We start from the raw sequence: 24,540 nt of genomic DNA, 5'->3' as shown, positions 1-24,540 counted from the left end.
TGAGATGATGTTGGTGATGACAGGCCTCACTCTGTTCACACAGTCATCCTCGCGGAACGTAGACACAACACCTCTACGTACACTGAGGTCAGTGGCATCCCACTACAACTAATGGCTGACAAATCTCAGATTCTGATATTAAACTTCTGCCTGCATCTGCAAGCCACTTTACAATCCAAAATCAACCCATATGTGTCTGACAATCAGTATCATGTCTGTTGTTGCAGATGCCTAGTCTATTCTTCCCACCTTATTGTTTCTGTAGTCGTAGAAAGGTGAGGAGGGCTGTGTACAGCGCCATGCTGCCAAATCTAAATTACTCCAGGGAGAAATACTGCTTCTTCTTTTTCTTAGTTGCTCTGACTGATATCTTTTTCTCTCTTGGATCATCTTTTGTAGTTATTAGTGGAAAACAAATGTTGTATTCCTTTATAGTGCATTACAAAGTCAGCTGATTTGGCTCTAGTTGAAAACATATGGCTAGCAATAGACTGCAGTTTAAATATATCCACAAATCTTTTTTGGCCTTACCCCTCATTTAAAGTATCCCAAGCAAAGAAAGACACTGTTATTTTACGTCTAATATTGCCCCAGTCAAGACAGGGAGATCTAGTCTGCAGTAAAGAGCAGATTATTATTGAACAGCTGATTTTATTGCCAAGACACAAGAGGGGTTTTTATAGAGGGTGACAGATGAAGGGAAGTGAAAGAGGTAATTGTTAGAAGGAGGAAAATAAGTAAAGATTGAAAATGAAAAGAGGGGAAAAGCCAACTGTCTGCCTGTTACTGAGTGCCAACTGTGAGGTGCAATATAATAAAGGAGACTGTTTCTACTGAAAGGCTTTATTGTTCCTGCTGCCTGCAGAGTCCAAAGTACTGAAAGAGAGGTGTGTGTTCACTGCGCACTTTTTTTCCCTTTTTTTTTTTGCAGCACAACATTCATATAGATGTAGGACTACAAGCCACTGACCTCCCTCATGCTTTGTCATTGACAGTGCCGTAAGATGTTATTGGGGAATTTTCTGAAACAATAGCAAGTCTGTCTCATTAATTTCCGCAAATCCAATACATCAGGAGACCGAGAAAAAAAAACCATTATAGAAGCCATGTGTAAACTAGATTGGGGAAAAAGCAACACTGTAAATCTCTAAATAACTTGTAATTTCATTTATCTATTACTGTGTAAGTCAATATTGATATCAGAAGCCAACAGTCGCTCATTTTGTGAGGCTGGATTCGCTCACAAGTGACACTGTTGTAAGAACTGATGTGCTCATCCATTCATCCATCTTCATCACTGTCGGCTCATTAGTCCCTCACAATGAAGAGATCTCATTCAGTGACACTGTCTGCCAGTGTGGAGGGAGCGAGGAAGAGTGTGAGCAAGCAAGCGAGTGTGTGAGTGCTGGATGCGTATATGTGTGTGTGAGCTGGCAGTGCCACAGACATGGAGAGTTTGCGCTTGGCTTGGCAGTGCGCAAAGCATATCTCTATCTCGCACACACAGTATTCATCACACAAGGTCAGAGATTATGTGTGTGTGTGTGTGTGTTTGTGTGTGCGCGCGCGCTTTGGATACTGTCCCTGAGTCTTGCTGTAATGTGAAGAGATTATAGTGTTGCCATAATGGAGGCTGGCATTAGCATAGCCTGGCAGGAGCATCAATCTGAGTCTGACTAAAAATACCTCAGACAGCTGTGTGTGTGTGTGTGTGTGTGTGTGTGTGTGTTTGTGCATGGGGGCATCCCTGGCATAAGCACACGTGTGCTAGCAGTGCATATTTCTAAATTTGTTACTTCTCTGTCTTTATTTTCAGGTCTATGTGTCCATGTTTAATGTTTATGGCCCATCGTTGATGTGAGAGTTCAGCTTGATCATCCTTCAGAGTCCCAAGAGAACGACGTTACGCTGATTATTGAGACTCTAAAAAGAAGACTGGAAGAGAAAAAAATAGAAGCCAACACTTTTTCAAGGATCCTTCCAATAAATCCTTAAAAGGCCGGTCCCTGCTTCTGTCACACAGATTCTGAAGACTGAATCAGAACCAGGACACAACTATAGCTTCTATTAATAAATTAAAACTTAAATAAATAAATTGACAGACTCCGCTTTTGAAAGAAAGGAGTTTGCTTTACGTTTGCCAAGATGATGACTATGATGATGATGGTGGTGGCCACGATGGTCACCTGCAGCTCTCTGTTCCTGCTGGGGCTGGCCGCTGCCCATGTGTCCTCCAGCACCGTGACCCGCACCTCCTCTTCAGCTTCTTCTTCTTCTTCCTCCTCCTCTTCATCATCCACTTCACCGCGCATGAAGTTATCATATAAAGGTAAGAACAAAAGCTTTGAGGATAAAAGTTCTGGTTCTTTCTAAAAAAAAAAAGGCAATTTCTCTCTTCCACTGCCCGTAATAGTTAGAAAAGTATCTACACAAACCACACGCACACACACACCCCACTTTCTCTGTTTCATGTAATATTCAGCTTTATCCTTTTGAAAGTATATGCAGCTGAACAGTAGCCAACTGTAATTTGTGGCTGCTGTGATTCACAGCCATAGACACACACACACACACAACTTAAACACACACACACACAACTTAAACACGCAGTAGCACGGTTTTGTGTTTCATCTTGGGTATTGTATGTTAGAAGAAGGCAGCTCAATGCCCAACACAGCCACATAAACCAAGCTGGTAATTACAGCCTGAATGAACTGGCCAAGGCCATGAAGCTGGCTGCAGACCGTTTGCACAGCTGAGACATGTACCCGCCTGAATTTGGGCTGAAGGTAACTTGAAGCATTTATTATGAGAAGACTTAAGACTATTCTAGTTTTATTTGAAACACAAATGACAAATGAGTGTCAACAGTGAGAGTTTCTTGGTTCCTAATTAGGCTGTAGGCGGTTATTAAAATACTACTTTGACATAAAAGTAGAGTCCTATAAACAATTTTAGCCACTTTAGCAATGAAGCTAAATTGCTGATGCCTTTCTGTGTGTTTGGTAATGGTGCTGTTGTTAGGATTTTAGCAAACATAAACATAATATGTTAAACATTAAAAACAAGCGTTTCACAATGACATGCTGTACAGCTGATCTATCTGAGAGTATATTAATTAATACTACATTTTTTGTTTTTAGTTAGCAATGTAGCATTAAATGGCATTTTTGACTGCTGCTTTTTATTGAGTAGAAAGCATTATTACTTGTTTAAAGGATGAAGTAACCATTACTTAACTCAACTACTTAAAGTAGATTTGGGCTGTCAAATAATATTTTCTTGACAGATATTCTGTACCAGCGCTCAAGAAAGGAGCAGTAAAATATTAAACACCAATACACTTGGATCTTAAAGTAAAAGTAACTGCATTTAGCAGAAGGCAGGTATCATACGCATGTTTTTAACACACTATGCCCTCAAGCCCAGGGTTATTGCCACCACAGTATGGTGGGGCTGAATAAAAGTCCCTGATGTCATGCTGGCGGCTATTGGGTGGCGTCAAAGACTTAATTAAAGTTATAAATTCACATTAGAACAATGGCAGACTAATAAAAGACATTTTAATGTCGAAGTGAGGAGGGCTTTGGTCTTGTTTTCTTAAGCTCCCAGTTTGAGCTGAGCACGTAGGGGAGGATGTAGTCCCTTTATTTCTTAGTTTCCTCAAGCCAAGAACACAGTTTTTAATTCTTTTTTTTTTCCATTAATAAGCTTGGGGTGACTATTATAGTTTAAATTTACAAATACAAGCTAAATTTTCCTGGGCACTGTTCCTCTAGAACTTTTTCTTGCCAGTTTGGAAATGGTAAAGACATTCAGTTTTTCCACTGAAACTAATATAGTGTCATTACTGTCAGAGGATTTCATCCTGCTCGTTTCACAAGTCACTGGCCTTAGGACACAGCTCAGAAATATACTGAAATACATAAGATGTTGAGGGTTTTTTTTTTTTAGCAGCGTGACTTGTGGAAGCCCTGTAGCCAACTAACTGATGTGGATCTGAAGACGCCGATGACAGCTTTGAATGCAAAGATTTTATGATTCTTTACTTACTTTCTGAAGAACATAATTAATAAAAAAGTTTACTTCGCTATACAACAAAAAAGACAAGTAAAGAACAAAAGACTGGTCCAAAACTAAAGCCCCTGCAAAGTTATCCGAGTTATCTCTTTTCTGTATACATATAAGAACATTTCTCCATAAATACAGGCAAACACATTGGCACCTACACACTAACACAAATGCATAGGCGGGTTCTCCCATACTTAATATCTTTATCTTTAAGTTATGTGGAAATCATCGACTCATATCAGTGTTTGACTGAGGTCCACCCTGTAAATCTACATTTTCAGAGTTGCAGCAGTTCCACGGAGTGCGACGGTTTGAGCTGGAGCGTTCCTGCTGCTTTAGTGCCCTGCTGTTGGATGAAGAGAGGGGTCGACTGTTTGTGGGAGCCAAGAACTTCCTGCTGTCTCTGTCGTTGGACAACATCGCCAAACAAGAACACAAGGTTGGCCAGAAACAACCCCCAAAACCAAACTTGTACAGCTGTAAAACATGTGGGAGTGTGAGCGGTCTGTTGATCAAAACTAAGTTACTGCTGCTGAGATTTCAACATTTTCAACTCTGTGTTTTAACGGTTATGAGTAGATTTAATTTTAGATTCTCATGTGCACAAGGCTTTTTAAAAAGTTATCCATAAAATAAGGAACTGTTTTATAAACACAGCATTTTCCCTGGTAATACACAAACCATTACCAGAAGAGATAAATCTCAACAACTCCAAATACATTTGCCATGAAAATATTTTGTGACCTTTTGTTAACTATCTTAGGTGATTATACTGGCAGAAGATGAAAGTGAGTCATTCTTACAACCACTGCAACATTGTTTACTTTCTAAGAATCATTTATTATTTTGACTCACAAAGTTAGTCACCTGTGGTTTGTATTCTTGCATTCCTGAAGGAAATATTCAGAAGTGTGGAAACATTTTTACAAACACACCCTTTAGAAAATAACATCCGTGCACATATGAGTCTACTTAAGTGTCTGACCTGAGGGAAAAGAGAAGTGTTGTAGCCATAGAGGAAGGTAGAAAATCAAAGAGCTGGACGGAGATAAGAAAAAAACATTTATGCAAAAGAGGTTATGATTCATATCAAAAAGGTACACTTTGTGAGGCCTTTGCCTTTGGAGTATAATCAGAGCTGCAAAAAGACTTGAGTATACAGTACACACACTGGCAAAAGAACTGAAATGTATAGACACTAGAGTTACACACAAAAAAAGCCCACAAAACACATCCGTCCACAGCTGCTTGGAGTAAATTGCAAGTTTCTATCTGTCAGATATGAAACCTCTGTTGGTTTTAGGTAGATGAGGGAGTTTGATTTATGAGCTGGGTGTGCAGATTCACTGTAGCTCTCCCTGTTTTGTTTTTTTTTTTTTGGGGGGGGGGGTTGCAATGTTGTTGAATGGCTGCAGGATAAAATAGGTTAGAAAGAAAGAGATGGATCAAACTGTTCTTACACTTGATGGTTTAAGTCCTGATATTAGAATAGAATAGAATAGAATAGAATAGAATAGAATAGAATAGAATAGCCTTTATTGTCATTGTACAGAGTACAACGAAATTGGAGTGCCACTCCCTTGGTGCAAGTTTCAATAATAAATATAAATGTAAAATATAAAAAGTACAAAAAAAACAATCATAAGTACTGAAACAATAGTATGTACAATATATACAGGATAGCAGCATTAATATAATGACAGTATGAATAGCAGCATAATATAATGACAGTGACGGTATGGAATAGGTTCAATTGTTTTTGTGCTTATTTACTACGGTGATAGCTCTGGGAAAGAAGCTATCCCTGAATCTGTTTGTCCTGGTTTTATGTGACCTGTACCGTCGGCCTGACGGTAATAGTTCAAACAGTTGGTTGCTGGGGTGAGAGTAGTCCTTGATGATATTGCCAGCTCTGCTGAGGTACCGAGAGTTTGCAGTGACCTCCAGGCTGGGCAGAGAGCAGCCAGTGATCTTCTGGGCTGTGTTATATTATGAGGGAATGCATCTCTGGTACACTCTAAATAATCTAATTTAGCCAAATTAAAAATCCAGAGTAAATTTACAAGATGGACTGATCTTTGTCTGCCTGTTTCAGATCTATTGGCCTGCCCCTGTTGACTGGAGGGAGGAGTGTAACTGGGCTGGCAAAGACATCACTGTAAGTGATCACACCACACGTCACCTTAGCCCTGTGATTTCATGTTTTCATTTTTACCAGAGAAATAAAAATTGATGTGGGTACTGTGATATCACCTGGTAAAGCCCTGTTTTCAAGCCTTCCAATAAATGTTTTTGCTGTCACCAGCTTGGTTGAAAAAAGTAAGGGCAGGTCTGACTGTGAAACCACGCGCTCATTCACCAATGACTTGTGATTGACAGCTAGTTAACCAATGAGCTTGTAGTTTCATACCAAAGATAATCCATAATTCTGAAGCATAGAAGGACTGAGATTTGCAAGGTAGACTTCATTTTTTATTCAGTATAACACAAAACAAGTGACCGGGAACATAAACGAGGCAGGAAATTGCTTACAGAGGTAAAGACAGAGAGCTGTTTCCAGATAGGCTTCAATGGGGCTGGAAGTCCTTTTGCAACCGCAGCTATCACCATCCAGAAGCCTCAGATAGAACGATAGAAAGTTTTTAAGAACACCAGGTATTGGCTTTATTGGCCCGACCCCACAGCTACGCCTGTGTTTTATCTTGTCTGTGATCTCTGCTTTGATTTATAAAAGTTTACAGCTGATACAGTTCAGATGTGGAACCTGAAAGTTTTTAGAAGTGTGTTGTCATCATCCTATGCAATAATACACACTGCATTATTATTATTATTATTATTATTATTATTACTCAAGGAATATTTAACTACAACCTGTTAGCTAAACTGAGTTTTTATGAGACATAATGCATCATAACATCCACTTTAACCATGTCCCATTTTACATACAGTTCAGTAAGCATTGCTACTGAGCTCCAAGTGCAGAATGTAAGCGTCCACTCCTACCCAGCCTAACACAATGCTACCTTTTAATCCACTCGAGTCATGGGAGTCATCACAAGACAGAAACACCACATTTAAACAGATAACATGTAATAATAGGTGCAGCACTCCTACTTTTGGACCTGCCATGTGGTGAGATTACTTCCTCCAAATTTGTTTCTTTGAGCCCTATTTGAATGATGTCCACACAGTTTGATGTAGAGCTCACACTCAGTGTTTACACACACACTGTCTAACCAGACAGGTTTGGGATCAATGCAAACATTTCATTTTTTAAATGTCACTTAAATATTAAACTTTGTATTGCACTGGGTTAGTGAATCAGAGAAACTCAGTTGGAAACACAGTTCTTGCTGAAGATCTTTGATATATTCACTATGAGAGCAACTCACTGGGTTCTTCCTCACTGGAAGAATATGTGCAGCAGAAAATAACAGTTACATACCTTCGCTTTGACGATATGATGCAATGCAGTGAGGTCACAGAAATCTAAATATTTACCCGTTGCTTGTAAAAATGTGGCTCGTTACATTAGGTTGAATTGGATGTTTATTATCTATATGAGGATGGACGGACTGAGTGAGGTTAATAAAGAGCATCTTGGACATGAACTGCAGCAGTAGCAAAAAGATGCAGATTAACAGGAAATGAAGCAAAACCCTGATTGTTAAAGTGTTTCTATTTGGATGATTTGATCTGATTCTGATTCCGTTCTGAGATGACTGCATGCACAAAGTCTCCATGACTGAACTCATGACCTGCTGCAGAACTCACAGCAGAGTTTACCAAAAGATACGCCATCATCAAGTTCCCTTGACTTATTATTTAAGTGCCAAAAAAAGATTTTCTGTGTAATGTTCTGCATGTGGATGTAGTGTGGGCAGGGGGGGCTTGGCTTCACTGACCAACATGTAGAGGCCACCAAGAACCTATAGACCACCCAAGATTACAATTAGATAACTGTACAGGTCAGTGTGTGTGTAGGTACTTCGTGGCTTTAACTGTTTAAAACAGTAAAATCACATCTGCTTATGCAGATATACCATAAATGTGTCTATTTATACTCAAGTGTTTGACAGTGTCTGTGTGTACATTTATCCCTGTATGTGTAAGTTTCCAGTGTGTGTGTCTAATGTCTGTGAATGTGTCTTTATGTGTGTGTAAAACAAACCCGTCATCAGTGTGATTATACAGCTGTAGCAGACAGACAACGGGCTCCATTCATACAAAAATCCAGGCTCTAATTTCACCTGACCAGGAGTCTGTGTGTGTGTCTGTCTGTGCATGAGTGTGTTCAGTTTTCTGTATGCATATGTCCTGTTCGAAAGTGCGAGTAACTGTGGAGACTGTGAGTGATGAAGAGAATTAATGTAATGAAGAAGATAATGAGTTATTGTGGGAGAAAGAAAGTGATAAGACAAAAGTTCAAAGAAAATGACAGATTTTGCATTAAAGTAGTTTTTTTACTCACATTTCTATCCTTTGAAATGTTATTTTTATCCTCTTTTATCCTTTTCTGTGTGAAAACTCACCCAAACCTCCACCACGCACTATTGACCCTAATTACAGAGAAATGTGTTTTCTATAGGAAGAGGTCAAAAGCTCTCCCTGCCACTTGATCTCTTCCCTCCATTCATTTTCCATGTTTGGTCCTTTCTTCATATTCCCTGTCCTCATCTAATATTGTTATTTACAACCCTCCAGTCCTTCAAACAGTAAAACCACCTTGCATGTGCCAGGACACTAAGACAAACACAGACACATGCAGATAAACAGAATTAGAGCGGGGCAGTAAACAGTTGACAGTTTACCCAGACACTTGGTCTGACTCAGCACTCTGAGGCGTCACTGTAAGGCCGGAGTCATATTCAGAACCGCAGAAGTGATAGATTGTGTGTTTATGCTGTCATTTCAGTACCCACTTGGTAACTTTCAGTGCCTTCCAAGACCCATTAATAAATCAATGGGTAGGAATTAATAATAAAAATCCTTTTCTTTATTTCATAAGTATATCATTCAAAGCAATTTCTTATGTAAAATGCTCTGTGGAAGATGCATTAATCACAATTGTAAATCAAAATTGATTTTTTTAAAGGTATCCAAGAAGCTGCATGTTGCACAATGAGTTCTGGGACATTATGAATTAGATTATGAATGAAGTCCAATAGCTCAATGGGAAGAATTAATTTAAAAAGGAGAACTCTTCCAAATACTCATGTTAGTCTTTCTGGAAGACACAAACTGAATTGTGTTAATCTTTAACTACTGAGAGAAGAAGCTCAGTGACCACCAAGTATGTCTGAAACCACCAAAGAACATTTTCTTTTCCAGCATTGTGTAGACGATCACTGTGCAGGAATTCACACACAAACAACGGTGAAAAGAATTGGAAACAAATGGAAAGAAGGCACCCTCTTATGTATATCACTTAGAGAGTTGGATTCCAGAAATCAGTCCATTTTTAGGAGAAATGTGGCCTGCCAGTATCCCCTGATACGGCATTGTCCCGTTTCACAGAGATGATCAAAGGCATTCCTATGTTATTACACTGTGATATGTTGTGTATCTAATGAACATCACCATTCCCATCAAGTCAAACCCTCTCTGCCATTAACTTTATTAAAGCTTCCTGCATCTCTTGGAATCTTTGCTTTTACACAAATTCAAACAGTTTGTTCTGGTTTTAACCAAATGGAAAATACAAGCTTCCAGCAGCTTTTATAACAGCCTAGTTGTTTTTTAAAGTTAAGTGACCTCCAGAAACCATGTCATGTCTTAGATGGAGTGCATCTAGGCACCCTGGTAACTTAGCCAGTGGAACGAGCTAGCCAAATAGCTTTGGTGCCTCAGCCTAACCAAACAACAAGTGAAAGCAAAACATAAAAATGGTCTCACAGTCAACACTCCAGTCTCAGTGAAAAGTCAGTGATGTTTCTACTTCCACACTCTTCCTGATCTCTCTGATCGTATTATGGATTTTCTTTGTATTTCAAAAGCAAACTACCCTGTATATATATTTAAGTAATCCTTACTTGAAGTGTTTCAGATGTCGAGGACAAATGAAAAAATCTGATTTAGTTCAAGGACATCCTGGTAGATTAAATTTTATGCACCTGACAAACACAAAAATAGCCACTGAACCAGAACACGTTACACTTCACATAAAATGCTCAAAGAAGCATAGTTTATATGATAGCAATCGATATGGAGCCAAATACCATAAACAGAGCACAGATAGTGGCTAAAATACTACATTAATGCTGTAGATCAGGTTAATCATCAACAGAAGGAACAAAGAGAAACAGAGAAAAAGACATCTACAGCAGAACAATGCAGCATTATAAAACGTGAAGGCAAGACTTAGAGCTCAAGCTGCTGTAAGGTCACAGCCCTCATTTTGCTCACTGTTTCAACTAATGAGTCAGTGGCATGTCAAAGGTTGTCCAGGGAACCCGTTAACCCCCCCCCCACACACACACACCCAACCCTTCCACACACCCAAACCCTTCTGTATGTATGCACACACACACACACACTGATCAGACAATGAGAAAAAGTGATTGCTGTCATCATTTCACCTCATTCTTTTTGTATCTTTTCAGGGTCGCTCATGCATCTTTTCCCTACCCTCCTGATCTCTCTCCTTTGTCACATCAAAGACTTTTCTCTGTCAGCCTCCTGCTCTGCTGAGTGCCTCACCTTTCTCTGCCCCCTGAGACACACACACACATATCTATAACCTTCAGTGGTTTAGAACAAAGGCTTGCCATTCAGCCTTTAAAACCTACCAGGGGATTAGAGATGGAGTTGTTGTGTGAATACACAAGTTTACTTGTTGTAGTGTATACACGCACACATAAAGGTGTTTAACCAATCGATTGGCTGACTAAACTGTTGCCGTGCAGGAGACCTGGAAAACAGCAGGCCAAACAATTCCCTTTCTATGAACGCTTACACAGAAACTGATATTCTGCATATTTACTCCAAAAATGATTAATTTGTCTTTTAATTGTCCAAATGATCCAGGCTCTGAGCTGTTTGCATTATGACTGTCTGCTGTTGACAGTGAGATTCATGTCTTTCCAAACCTTTAGATCCACCAATACTCACAACAATCGACAGACAGATGTTACAGTGACCTGTCTGGGGAGAAGTAGACAAGCGCAAAATGGAAAGATAAAAGCTTAAATGTGTGCTACAGTGTGTGAATATATAAGAAATAAACAATGTACTGATGACATGTTGTTTTGAACACTTTCGTAATCACAATACAGAAAATCATTTATAAAAATTCATATTCAATATAAATCTGTGGTGTGAGATTCTCATGATAATGGCAATAATTGTAGTATCCACAGCAGTCCACATATAGTATCATCTCTTTATGGGCTAATCACCTCAAAGTGTGGTGTTTGAAGACAGGAAGAAAAATGTACCATCCATTATCTTAGTATACAGTAAATCCTTTTTTTCCAGCACTCTCTTGAGATCCATCTCAGTGTAACCTGATTCTGAGATGAACAGATGTGTCTATGAATCAATAACATGCTCGCTTGTTATTAGAAAGAAGCCAGGATAATGGAAATAAGAAGACATAGAACAAAGATTAAAATGGTTTGAAAAGATATAAGTCTGGCAAAAATAAAATGGATAATGAAATATAAGTTTATCTTATTTCTTTATGTAACTATTTTGCATTCTTTTCTATAAATGTATACATATAAGTCAAAGAAACTTGACAGCAAGGTTATTATAGAGATTGGTGATATTATAGCAGTTTAGGAAACATGGTTAAATTACGTGTGGATATTCATTTGACCATTTGATTGTTAGTCAGTCGTATTAACCAGGACACACATGATGTCAAACCTGTGAGTAGGAGATGGATCTGGGGACATCATAGACTAAATGGCAGACAGCTATTTACTGTATTTAAAGGTAAACACTACCACTATGTCAGGCTTGGAAAAAAGGGCATTGTATTTCATGCAAGAATTGTGTTTCAGTAGTGTACCTAACACTCTGTCTCAGAATTTGTAGAGTGCCAATCACAAAACAGTTTCCTTCCTAAAACTTCCTAAAGATCAGCCTTTAAGTTAATAATAAGTACTATATGTGTGTGTGTCTTTCAGTCTGACTGCGTGAACTACGTGAAGATTGTACACCACTATAACCGCACCCACTTATACGCCTGTGGAACGGGTGCTTTCCACCCCACCTGTGCCTTTGTCGAGGTGGGACACAGGATGGAGGTGAGGAATGTACAAAACACAACCTACACGACACTCACTATGCAACAGTGTAACAAGAAAGTCTAAAAATATTATACAATGTCTTTATCTGTTCTCATCTGCTGAAAATAAGATGTTTCAAACACAGAAACTTCAGTCCTCTGCCAACCAATTTAGTCTCTATTCAGTGTACCTGTCGACAGACCCTTAAAATATGGTCTTAAGTGTATAAAGAATTTGGCATTTACATCTACTTTACAACAAATCTCAAAAATAAAATTAAACCCCCAATTTATAGAAGGACTATGCAAATATAATCACGCTGTAAAATCCCTTCCCTCCTCTGTCCATCAGGACCACGTGTTCAGGATTGACCCCTCTGAAGTGGAGGACGGGAAAGGAAAGAGTCCGTATGATCCTCGACACAACGCTGCATCTGTGCTCGTCGGTAATTGCACCCATGCAAACTAATATGAGATGACTGAATAAGAACGTTCATTTAATGGGTCTTGAAATTGGGCTGATTTGACGTACTACAAATATATTATCCAAACAGTCGTTGACTAATTCTGTCTCCTAGGTGATGAGCTGTATGCAGGCGTGGCCACAGATTTAATGGGAAGGGACTTCACCATCTTCAGAAGCCTGGGGAAACGCCCCTCTATCCGCACTGAACAGCATGATTCAAGATGGCTTAATGGTGCACTTTTGTCTTTTTTTTTATCAGATTATGTGTTGAGACGACTCACATGAAGAATTACACTGTGTTGATAGGAAAGGTTATTTTTGACTAATTTTTTTCTTTGATTTTCTTTACCAGAACCAAAGTTTGTTGGGTCCTTTTGGGTCCCTGAAAGTGAGAACCCAGATGACGATAAGGTCTTTTTCTTCTTCCGGGAGACAGCGGTTGAGGCTCAAGGGTTGGGAAAATCTACCTACTCCAGAATCGGACAGCTGTGCAGGGTAAAATCCAGCAGCAATTCCAGCTGGATTGTTGACAAATATAAATAAAATATCCTCTTAAATTTATCTTGGCTATTTTTTCTCCAATCAGAATGATATGGGCGGTCAGCGAAGCCTGGTGAACAAGTGGACAACATTTCTGAAGACCCGTCTGATCTGCTCGGTACCAGGAGCTGATGGCAGCGACACGTACTTCGATGAGCTGCGTAAGTACAGCTGTGCAAACTGTCAGAAGTACAAGTATGTACTGTGTGAACTATTTTAAGATGAAAATTGTGCTGAGTAAAAATATGCTATAACATAAATGAAGTAAACAAAGCTTTCACTCGACATCCTCCTCCTGTTAGGTTGTTTGCCACTTTCACCAAAAAACTTTGGTCATTACTAACGTTTTGTTTTTCCTGTCACCGCTTCTAAGATATTGTGCATTATAATCTGGTAGTCTCACTTTTCAGTAGACAGAGAACAGAAAAGCAAAAAAAAAAGTGCTGATTTTCCTTTTTGGATTTTTATCCAGAAGGACATTCTGCGGGCAAATGGAGAAAAGGTCCTGGAACGCATAATAAAAAAAAAAAGGATTTCTGACCTCAATTGTAGATTACCATTCAGTCTAACATTCCTGCAGACTTGGAGCAAGCATGAGTGACAGATTAATTGGTAATAGATTCTGGCCTGATCGAAAGCCAATGTTTTTGCTGTGGGTTTAGAGAAAGTTAGAGGCTCGTCTCTGGTAACTCTTCATATGACAAAAACCTATAATGTGTTTTCAGGAGATGAAATCCAGAAGTGAGACTAAATTTATAAAGCATATCAAATGACAAAGAAACCACAATTTTCCTGTAAACCTATATGAATTTCCACCGAGAAGTTATACTTTTCATTATATATATATGTATATATGTGTATATTTTTAAAAGCCTTTTCTAAAGACTGTCCTGTACACCTTGCACACCAAGCACACATTCCCAGTTTTGTGGTCTGTTTAAGCTCCAAAACCTTCCATATCTTCCTCTGACATGACGGTGCCACTCTTTCAACCCCTATCCTTTGGCTCCAGGAGGAGATTTATGAGTTTGGCGCATAGACGCCAATTTCTAACCACATTTTGCAGTTGTAATAAAATGAATGTCTGGTGAAATATAGTGTGATTCTATGAGGGATCCTTGGACTCAGAGGACAAATGTAAATCATGTTTGTTTCTCTGGAAAAAAAATGACCCTTTTTTGAACCCATCCTCAGAGCAGTGTCCAGTACCCATACCCATAAGAAGTTATAAAATGCAAGTCAAGCTGATGAGTATCCTAAGAGCAATGTTAGGCACATTTTTTGCCTTTTAAAGCTATCTGTGAATACAAAATGGACATAGCTGTGATGTTTGGTATTTTGGCACTCCTCATCTTGTTTTTTGTTTTTTTTATAAACTGAAATAGTCCTGTTTATAATAAATTTAGCATTAACCTGCAGTGCAAAAACTAATTGTGGAAGTTATTCCATCAGAGAATAGACACTAACAGTGAGTCTGTCATGAAGATCAGAAGACCTCAGTATCACTTTAGCACAAAGTCTGAGTTTTTATCAGAGACCTGACATTCAAACATGATTTACAGTCGACATTCAGAATTTTTCTGTTGTAATTTTTAAAATCAGCAATAGTGCTTTAAAATATAAACAATAAAGCATTTAGGAACCTTTTTATGGGGTTTTCACCTTCATAATGAGTCAGTTAGGTGTAATAAAAAGACATGCAGGCCAGTTATTTAGCTAACTATACCTGAGATGACCAGAGATTTCTTTCAAATAAAAAACAAGTTGCTTTTGGTTTGTTTCACTCTATCTGGAATTCAGGATTTACTTTTACCAAAATGAGAAATTACTTATACGTATTAATAAAATTATTATTGGAATATATTTTTAAAAGAAGGAGCTATTTGTTGTTATACAACTACTCCCCGAACCTGCAGTCATGTGGTTTGCTGAGCAGCTGCACGAGTTTCAGCTCTCAAGATGTTTCCGATAGAGCTTTCTTGGCTGTATCTGTGGGCTATAATATGATCTGTCTTTGTGCTTATCTCATGACATAGTGAAAGGAAAAGTAAGTGGTTTAGGCTAAAGTCTAAATTACCCTTTGGCCACATCTGTCCATCACATTCCCTCATGAACTTTCAGTCTCTTGTCTTGACCTTGATTTTTTCCAACTATATCCATGTAAAAATAAATAATTGTTAATCTGAAGTTTTTGTTCTATTAAAGTATGTGCACCATGTTATGTCTTTAGAAGCAGGAATTTCATTAAAGTACATGGAAACACATTTTGTGGCTCAAGACTAAGAAATACGCTCTTGTTTATTATGGAGATCTCAAACCTGACAATTGAAGCAAAAACTTAATGAAACTCAGTTTGTTTAAAAGATTTTTATAAGCTGCATGAACCTGTGGTGGATTTTGTTCCATGTCATGACCCTCAGTTATCAGTAACATGTCTCGTTAAGGTTCTTAGACATGGCCAAAGGGTTTTGTTTATCTTTCACTCAACCTTTGACCGTTAGTCTACTGCCACCTGACCAGTGTGTGTGTGTGTGTGCATCCTTAGGCGATGTTTTCCTGCTGCAGACGAGAGACAGAAAGAACCCTCTGGTTTACACCGTCTTCTCCACTTCCAGGTCAGAATCTGTTCATATTACGTGTGTATGTTTGTGCATGTCTGTGTGTGAGGAGAGACGTTTTTGTGTATTTTGCGTGTTTTGCGTGTTTTTGTTGCATCTAACCCAACTCCCTCTGTCCACCAGCAGCAGTGTATTTAAAGGCTCAGCTGTGTGTCTCTACTCCATGAATGACATCCGGAGGGCCTTCCTGGGGCCATTTGCTCACAAAGAGGGGCCCAACTACCAGTGGGTCCCCTTCCAGGGAAAAGTGCCCTATCCCCGCCCCGGAATGGTATGTCAGTAATCATAAAAGCGCATCAGCGTCACAGTATCTAGAGTTTCCAGAAGTGCAGTGTTGGCTGATCAAGTAAATGTACACATATTTGCGTAATTGTGAGAAACTTTTACTTGGAAGTGTATATTTTAGATTACGTTAATGTTTAGTTATTACTTAAAATCTGATTTTAAGTACAAAACATATATACATCCTATAATATATAACACATTGCCATAGATTTAATGACCCAATAAATTAATAATGCTAGACCATCACATACAGTGGAATATTCTTTAGTATGTCTTCAGTGTTGAATTTGTTGCCTCAAACTAAAACTCAAAACAAAACAAAAAAGTTGTAAAAAAATGGCCTCATAGTTACATTGAGACAGTATTCAATATTAAATATTTTTTTCTTCCAAACCCCCTTTCCTTTCAATCAATATGTGCTCATTATGGGCCTTTCCATTCAGCTAAGCACACAAGTGTAGCATCAGCATGATTTGTTATGCAGAGCTTCAGCTGTTACTGCTGCTGGAGAACAATCCCTATTGTATGAATGCAGAATACTAATTGTATTTGGCCTACAGAAAACCCTCCCTCACGCCATCATTACCTCGCTGGATTGTAAAATTAGCAGAACAAATCAGATTTTAAGAACGCGATCTTGCTTACAAGTACATTTACGCAAAAAGTGCACATAATGCACATTCTGATTTAAAATGCATAACCCACAAAAAAAAAAAAAAAAACCAAACAGTGTGGCTCAATAAAGTGCAAATTAGTAAAAAGAAAAACGTGGAATTGTATGAGAATAGACGCTGCATGATGCTAAATTGAGTTTTCAGCATTTAGAAAATCCAGGACTGGAATTTTAATTAAAGAGGGTGGCTGGACTCTGACCTGGTGTAAATCTCTTTTAAGTCCTTGAGACCCATCACACCATAATCACCTCTCTGTTGAACTGTGCTTTGTGTACTTCAGGTCAGCTAAAGTGCTGAGAAGTTCGGCATTTAATTTCAGTTTACATCCAGAAAGACAAAACAAGTTTACTCATCAAATATCAGTCATTGTGCAATGACCGAGTCCAAACATAGTAAATAGGAGAGCACTGACTCAGAGTCAGCTGTTTTTTGCAGAGCTTTACAGCAGCCGCATGCATGCACGTTCACGCATTCAGGTCCTGAGAGAAAATGTGTACTCACTGTAGTTTCACTGTAGTAGTAGTTTTTTAAAATCCTCTTTTTATTTGTATCCCCACTGATGTTCAGTAAAGTGCACTAACCTCAATGTAAACTTTTTAAGTTCCCAAAATACTAATTCGATTTTTTCTGCCCTTCTTTAGTGCCCCAGCAAGACATTCGGCAGCTTTGAGTCAACAAAGGGTTTCCCAGATGATGTGATTCAGTTCGCGCGTCACCACCCTCTAATGTACAACCCGGTCTACCCTATGAGCCGAAGGCCCATCTTCATCAGGACCAATGTGGACTACAGCTTTACACAGATCGCTGTGGACAGAGTCAATGCTGCTGATGGACAGTACGATGTCATGTTCATTGGCACAGGTGAATGAGCAGTAATCATTTCTAACTCTAGGGTTAAACAGGAAAATGATGAAATTAGTTATTAAGCGGTTGTGTGTGTGAAATTTCAGATAAAGGGACAGTACTAAAGGTGATCAGTGTCCCCAAGGAGAGCTGGAACAACATGGAGGAACTTTTACTGGAGGAGTTGGAAGTTTTCAAAGTAAGAAAACTGTGTACATGAAAGTACATGTATTTAGCACATTTAGTCATCATGACATGTTGTATTCTTACAAGCATTAAATCTCAATGAAGTGTTGAAATTAATGGATCATTCAAACTTGCATGCCTTTTATTAACTGTACTGTACTCCCTGGACACGACCTAAAGAGGAAAACAAAGGATAGTTTGAAAGAACATTGTATACATATGCATGTATACATCCATTGTTTATTGTATTATTGTAGTATATTTACCTTACGATATAAAGCACCTTGAAGTTTTGATTTGGTGCCATATAAATAAAATTGAACTACATACTGATAATTTTGGTCAAATCTAAAAAGTATGTTATTTAGTTTGGTACATCTCTTCTCCTTCCCAGGACGCCTCATCTATCATCAACATGCAGATCTCCTCAAAGCGGGTATGCTTGTTTAATTCTTAAAAGCCCCAAAATCATGTTTTTAAGAGTATGTCAAACAGTGCAGCACTGTATTATCTTTAGTCAATTATTTCCTCTTCACAGTGGAAATGGTTGACATATCTAGACTTAGAAATTAATCGACCTGTTTATCTGCACAGCAATATATTTATATGCCCCGAAAGAGCAATATAGTATCTGAGGCTGTACTAAATCAGAATGGTGATGATGGATATTGCACAATATAACCAAAGAGAGCCAACATAAATTGCCATAATGGACACATGGATGGTATTTCTGGCACATAAGCTGTTGTGCTGTTTCAGAATAAAGCATGTTTTAAATGCTTCTCTTTGCTTGCTTTGTTTTCACAGCAACAGCTGTATGTCGGCTCTGACACAGGCCTTGCCCAGATTCCACTTCACCGCTGCAGTGTATACGGGAAGGCCTGCGCTGAGTGTTGCCTGGCCAGAGACCCGTACTGTGCCTGGGATGGAACTTCCTGTACTCGCTACCTGCCAAACACAAAGAGGTCTTCGACATTAACATGACCTATAACAGATGATCTTTACTTAAAAGAAAAAAGTGAATTTGCAAATACTGTCGTGCAATAAAACATTCCTTTTCTTAAACTAAAATGTCAAACTTGTTACAGACGTTTTCGCCGCCAGGATGTAAGAAATGGAGACCCTAACACTCTGTGCTCAGGAGGTACAATTCTTTCATCATTTCCATATCTACAACAATGATTTTTGTAGACATGTTAGGAAAACTGGTGTTAATCCTATTTGTTAAGACTAAACTATGCAAGCTGTAGTCTGATGCTTCTTGGACTCACTGAGAAGCTTGCCATCTGAAATCTTACAGTCCTTATGCCAAATAATCTAAAATATCCCCCACTTTCACCCCTGGTGACCTCTGTCCGCTCAGGCCACAATACCAGCATTTTGTTGCTGTCTTGCTGCCACAAAACTGAATCAAGCTAATCGCTCAAACTGAAGGAGCTCCTGAGTAATGCGATTACATCATTTGGCATGCAAGCTGTGTTGTGTAAAACTAATGAAGGTCAGAGTAATTGTCTGTGATGAGATCGGCACTACCCCAAAGTACCATAAAATGCTGATCAGGAGTCTGTTTGGCAGTTTGTAGACCATTGTTTCACCAGTAATCTGTGTAATCCTCTCCCCACCTCTGGCCTTGATGTAGGCTGACTTTTAAGTCTTTGAGTACTTTTGTGCAATTTTATGGCTGTGGTTAAGATTTAGGGTCATATCACTCATTTTAGAAAATGTTATCAAGTCAAGTCAAGTCAACTTTATTTGTCAATTCTGCCACATGTACAGGACATACAGAGAATAGAAATTTCGTTACTCTCAAACCTGTGTCTGCCTGTCTGTTTTTTCTAGTAACATTTCTGGATTCACCATCCTATCCTTCCAGGTTCCTCTGTCTTATTCTAACCTGGACATGTTTTGTTATTAGTGAGCACATGTGCTGCTCTACATTGACTCATTTTGTGTTTGTCTCTGCTGCCCCCTGCAGATCATCATAAGCATCGTATTGCAGAGAAGAAGCTGTATGGTGTAGAGGGAAGTAGCACTTTCTTAGAGTGCGTCCCCAAATCCCTTCAGGCCAGAATCACCTGGACCTTCCAGAAACATCCACAGAATCGACGAGAAGAGGTGAGAGGAATGGCTGACACTGGCCAGAGATGATGACCGAGAAGTCATTAAAGTATACTGTGGCATTTATAGGTCATGAAAATGTTTTGTGTGTGTTTGCATCATCAGATCAGATCAGAAATCAAATTCTTTCGTTTATAATTACTTTAGCAAACAACAGCTTTGCAGCTTTAGAGCTTATTTCTTTTCATGATTTAAGTTGATTTTTTCTTGCTTATAGGTCCGTCTAGATGATCGCATACTCCAGACAGACAGAGGTCTTCTGATTCGCCGTGTCCTGAAAAGAGATATTGGCATCTACCAGTGCCATGCAATGGAGCACGGCTTCACCCAAACTTTACTAGGCATCACCTTAGAACTCGTACCTTCCACACCTTCATTTGTCTCCAATCTACCCTCCGATGCCCCTGTTCGATTAGACCCCCGCAGCGGAGGCGGACCCCCAATGACCAATCAAAAGCTTTGGTACCGGGACTTCATGCAGCTGGTGGACCATCCGAACCTAAACACAGTTGACCAGATTTGTGAGCAGGTTTGGGCACGCAGGAACACCGGTGGTGACCAGGTGGGTAAGGACATCGCACCTCTGCGTCCTGCTGTCCGCCCACCTAATAAGAAATGGAAGCATCTTCAGGAGATAAGGAAGGGGAGAAACCGTCGGACCCACGATGGGAAACCAAACCCGCGTGCGCCACGCAGTGCAGGGGAGTAACGATGTGGAGAAAGAAATGGAGGGAGAAAAGAATGACTGAAACAAGAAGAAAGCAGGAGAACGACAGAGACTGAGAAACCAAGAACTCCTGGAGGTGTTCACGCATACAGATACACCCACATACGCACACACTTACACACACGGACACACACAGCACCTCCTCTATTGTGTATATTTATCTATGGATGCCCCCACTATATGGTAGTCCAATCCCTGAGTCCTCATCCCACTGGCCAGTCCCTGCATGTGCTGCTCTAACTGATTCTGCACGATCCCTTTATAGTTCCACTAGATTAGTGAGTTTACTAGCAGATACATGGGAGTAAACACACCTTTATGTGTGAGCAATAAACTCACTTACCTGTCATGGGTTCATAGCAAAGGATTTCCACATCTCAAAAAATCCAATTACACATTGCGTGTAGTTAGTGCGTCACAGTGTGCACACTGTTTTAAAGGACTGAACCACAGAAACAAATGTAAGCCCAAAAATTTTGGATCAACTCCAAACGGCTTTTCTGCCCTGAAGATTTCCTGCCAGCGTAGCAAAAGTGTGGACTCTTGTTTTATGCACAATGGGACCGAACGGAGCAACTGGAACGTACAAAAAAGTAACTGGAAACACATTACTATTTAAGTTCAATTGCACAGGCAGTTAAAAAAAAAAGTAACATTTGAAACTTGTTCATAGAAATGAACAACTTCCTGTGGTGTTGTACACAGCAAGTGCATTCATAATAATGTCACCTTTCCATGGTTTTGCGCATATTACATAAAGCTGTCACAAAAGAAAGAGCTGGCATCCTGGCATCACAGCAAATAACTGGTTATGTTATATTTTGCTGTTTAAAAAAAATATATTTTGCAGTTTCCTCGGGCAATTTAAGGCATGTCACAGCAAACTAAATTAAACAATGCAAAGCAGGTGGTCATAGTTAGAGAGCAGGCATATTTGGCCTGATGTGATTACATATATTGTTTTACATACTGGCTTGAACCACTGTAGAAAGAGTAGAGGAAAATCTACTCGGAATTCCATGAAATGACAAAAAGATGTTTACAGTACAAAGACACAGATGGAGCACAAAGAAATCAGTTTGAAAGCAAATAATAACCTAAATAAGTATGTCTAAAACTAACCTGGTATCTGTTATGTGTAAAAATACAAGAAATACAGTAGGAAGAGCTCTGACATAATCCAAAACCTCACTCCAAAGATTAAAAATTAGCTGATTTCAACATTTTGTGCGTAAACATTAAGACGAAATGATGACGGGTGTTTTTTGGGTGAGGAGCATTAATATGGCAAGCAGGATGAAGAGGAAAAGGAAAGATATTGGTGGACTCCAAGTATGACAACCTGTGTTTCTGGGCTACGTTGCGGTATATATATTAGCATGATATTTATGAGTGAGTCTATAATTTTAATTTTAATTTTTTTTTTTTTTGGTATTCGAAGCGGTACATCTTTTGTTTTACACTGTTCTTGCATATATTGTTTGTTTTTAAATAGTTATGCAAAGATTTAAATTAAGCGAGTCACAGATTCTTCGTCTAGCACGGTTATAAAAACCACAGCGCATTTTCACTGCAACAGAAAAGAAAAACAACTCTATCTGACTTCATACACTGTTGTAATCACTTCTCGGTTTGGTGTTCCGGTCATTAGTATTACTGATTTCTGCTGCTTAATGATGTCATCCCTACATAATGGACAATTAGTACTATAAGGTCTTCCTTCTCATGTCTTAGTCTAATCTCTCGCTGTGTACTGTCTGTATAGAAGTCTTTGTTTGTTGGTTGTCTGTGCTAACATTGTGTGTGTAGCCCTGCCCCTAGTGTCCATTGTGTGTACAGGCTTAGGTGAAGCCTACCTGTGGTACCATACTTTAATGTATCATAGTCTATCCACATGAAAGAAAGTGAAACTGGCTGGCCTTGTAAAATAAAACATGCTTTTTATTTGCGTTCAGTCTGTTTTTCATGATGAATATGTGGTCTGTTTATGTTTCATGGCATAAACTAGACCTGTGAGTGGACTTTTGATGTTTGGATTCATTGTTGCTGTTATTTATATACCTTCTTTATAGAGATGTAATTAACTCGTTAAACTGAACTGAACCGACTGACGCCTGTAAAAGGGACACTCTGCATTTTGACACCACGTCCAGGTAGAGAGGGGTTACTGCATAAGTAAATAAGTAAACTGATTTTCATTGCAGGAGCATGCTGCTAGTCTCTGCATGTGCCAACGCCTGCTTTTTATTCACAGAACTACTTAAGTTGTGCTAATATTAACTCTATAGGGGTTTTCCTTCTTACAAAACTGCATTTTTTTTACACTGGTAGTGATGTCAAACTGCCTGAGTATTCCTTTTAACCCAGCTGTTGTTTTGTGCTTGAAATTGCATGACCAATGTTAGTGGCTAATGCATTTGACAAAGGTGTGGTGGCAAGAAAGAGATGGGGAGAAAGAAAGCACAATGTTGAATATTATTATTATTATTCGTATGTATTTATGTGCAAAGATAAGCTGATATGTTGTGGTGGATTTTTATTTTTCCTATACATGTAGATTTACATCTGTGTTGTTTGTGTTTTGCTTAAAATTACTCATCCCCAACAATTTTGTACATTACAGCCAATGGAGAAGCTCTTCCTTAAAGACAGTGTCCACTTAGAGTCTTTGATGTGCACACAGTCCTCCAATCAAATAGTCCTGTTGGATTCCATGTCATGTGACGCACCCCTGTTCAACAGCTCACAAGGAGAAGCTTGTATGTGTGTGTTTGTGTGTGTGTGTGTGTGAGGGTGGGTGAATTGTATGCTTCTGTTTTATGCGTGTGTGTCCGTGTGTGAGTCTCGGGGGGGGGAAGCAAAGCTCTGTATATAATGGCAAAGGAACAGCTGTGTGTAGAGTGGTCTGTAGATGAAAGTTCAAAGGTCGAAGGCCAAAGTAACGTGGTGCACTGTAATACTCCCAGTTATTTGTGAAATGTCTTGTCATGTTTTTTTTCATTAACACAATAAAAATATGCAGTTACTTCCACATTTGCTTGTAATCTCTCCTGTTCAACTATCAGAATGAACTGATTTCATGAAGTTACATAAATATGAAAAAACAGGAAGTTAGCTGCACATAAAATAGAAACTAAATGCACTTCACACTACAAAAACATTCAACTACAGGTTCTCAGTACCTCAGAATGATGGTCCAATAAAAATGATGACAATTTTAAAGAACAGAAAAAAGGAAACAACTAAATTTCAAACACTGATTTTTAGTCTCCTTGCAGGTTAAAGAAGTGTAAATATTACATTTTTAAGTGACTTACTTGTTTTATATGTTTTACAGAGAGATACATTTAGATCAATCTTTTATTAAATTTAGTTTATTTCAACTTTTACAGTTTTTTCTGAATGCTTAAACCCTAACTGTGATTCCTGTAGCACAATCTCTAAAACTATTCAGACTTATAGCAAAACCACTCACTGAGTTTGCAAAACTAAAAGCACAAAAACTGCTTTGCACTCAGTTTGCAATTTTGTAACACACACTTTGCAAAACTGTAGGCACAATTCACTGCACAACACTCAATTACCAAATTTCCAACACACTCCTAGCAAAAGTATACACATGTATGGCTATCATTAACACTAACTTGCCAACTGTCTGGCACACTGTCACATGTGAAAACTTCTTTAGATAATTAGTTCACTTTGCAATCAGCCTAAGCACTATAATACAGGTAAGCTGTGTTTGCGGAGTACAATGGAGGGAGCAGAAAGAGTGAGAA

The 24,540-nt window shown here is 38.9% G+C and overlaps 1 protein-coding gene across 2 annotated transcripts in view; it reads left to right on the top strand.

The window, feature by feature from the left end:
* sema3b (sema domain, immunoglobulin domain (Ig), short basic domain, secreted, (semaphorin) 3B) overlaps positions 1 to 23,792 on the top strand; it is a 70,875-nt gene extending 47,083 nt beyond the window's left edge. For both annotated transcript variants that reach the window (XM_082517576.1, XM_082517577.1), the window contains exons 2-18: positions 1,817 to 2,329; positions 4,353 to 4,510; positions 6,167 to 6,229; positions 12,204 to 12,323; positions 12,657 to 12,750; positions 12,883 to 13,002; positions 13,123 to 13,265; positions 13,357 to 13,471; positions 15,856 to 15,925; positions 16,055 to 16,199; positions 17,529 to 17,748; positions 17,838 to 17,929; positions 18,311 to 18,352; positions 18,724 to 18,881; positions 19,005 to 19,060; positions 19,892 to 20,031; positions 20,252 to 23,792. In XM_082517576.1, the coding sequence (XP_082373702.1) occupies positions 2,146 to 2,329; positions 4,353 to 4,510; positions 6,167 to 6,229; positions 12,204 to 12,323; positions 12,657 to 12,750; positions 12,883 to 13,002; positions 13,123 to 13,265; positions 13,357 to 13,471; positions 15,856 to 15,925; positions 16,055 to 16,199; positions 17,529 to 17,748; positions 17,838 to 17,929; positions 18,311 to 18,352; positions 18,724 to 18,881; positions 19,005 to 19,060; positions 19,892 to 20,031; positions 20,252 to 20,743 (2,412 nt within the window). In that variant the 5' untranslated portion in view covers positions 1,817 to 2,145 and the 3' untranslated portion in view covers positions 20,744 to 23,792. The remainder of the gene's footprint in view (positions 1 to 1,816; positions 2,330 to 4,352; positions 4,511 to 6,166; positions 6,230 to 12,203; positions 12,324 to 12,656; positions 12,751 to 12,882; positions 13,003 to 13,122; positions 13,266 to 13,356; positions 13,472 to 15,855; positions 15,926 to 16,054; positions 16,200 to 17,528; positions 17,749 to 17,837; positions 17,930 to 18,310; positions 18,353 to 18,723; positions 18,882 to 19,004; positions 19,061 to 19,891; positions 20,032 to 20,251) is intronic.
* The last annotated feature ends 748 nt before the right edge of the window (positions 23,793 to 24,540 follow it).

The sequence above is a fragment of the Aulonocara stuartgranti genome, assembly GCF_965226115.1.
Source record: "Aulonocara stuartgranti genome assembly, chromosome: 20".
Classification (NCBI taxonomy): Eukaryota; Metazoa; Chordata; class Actinopteri; order Cichliformes; family Cichlidae; genus Aulonocara; species Aulonocara stuartgranti.
The sequence above is the reverse complement of the archived record's forward strand: the minus strand, read 5'-3'. Positions and strand labels throughout refer to the sequence as shown.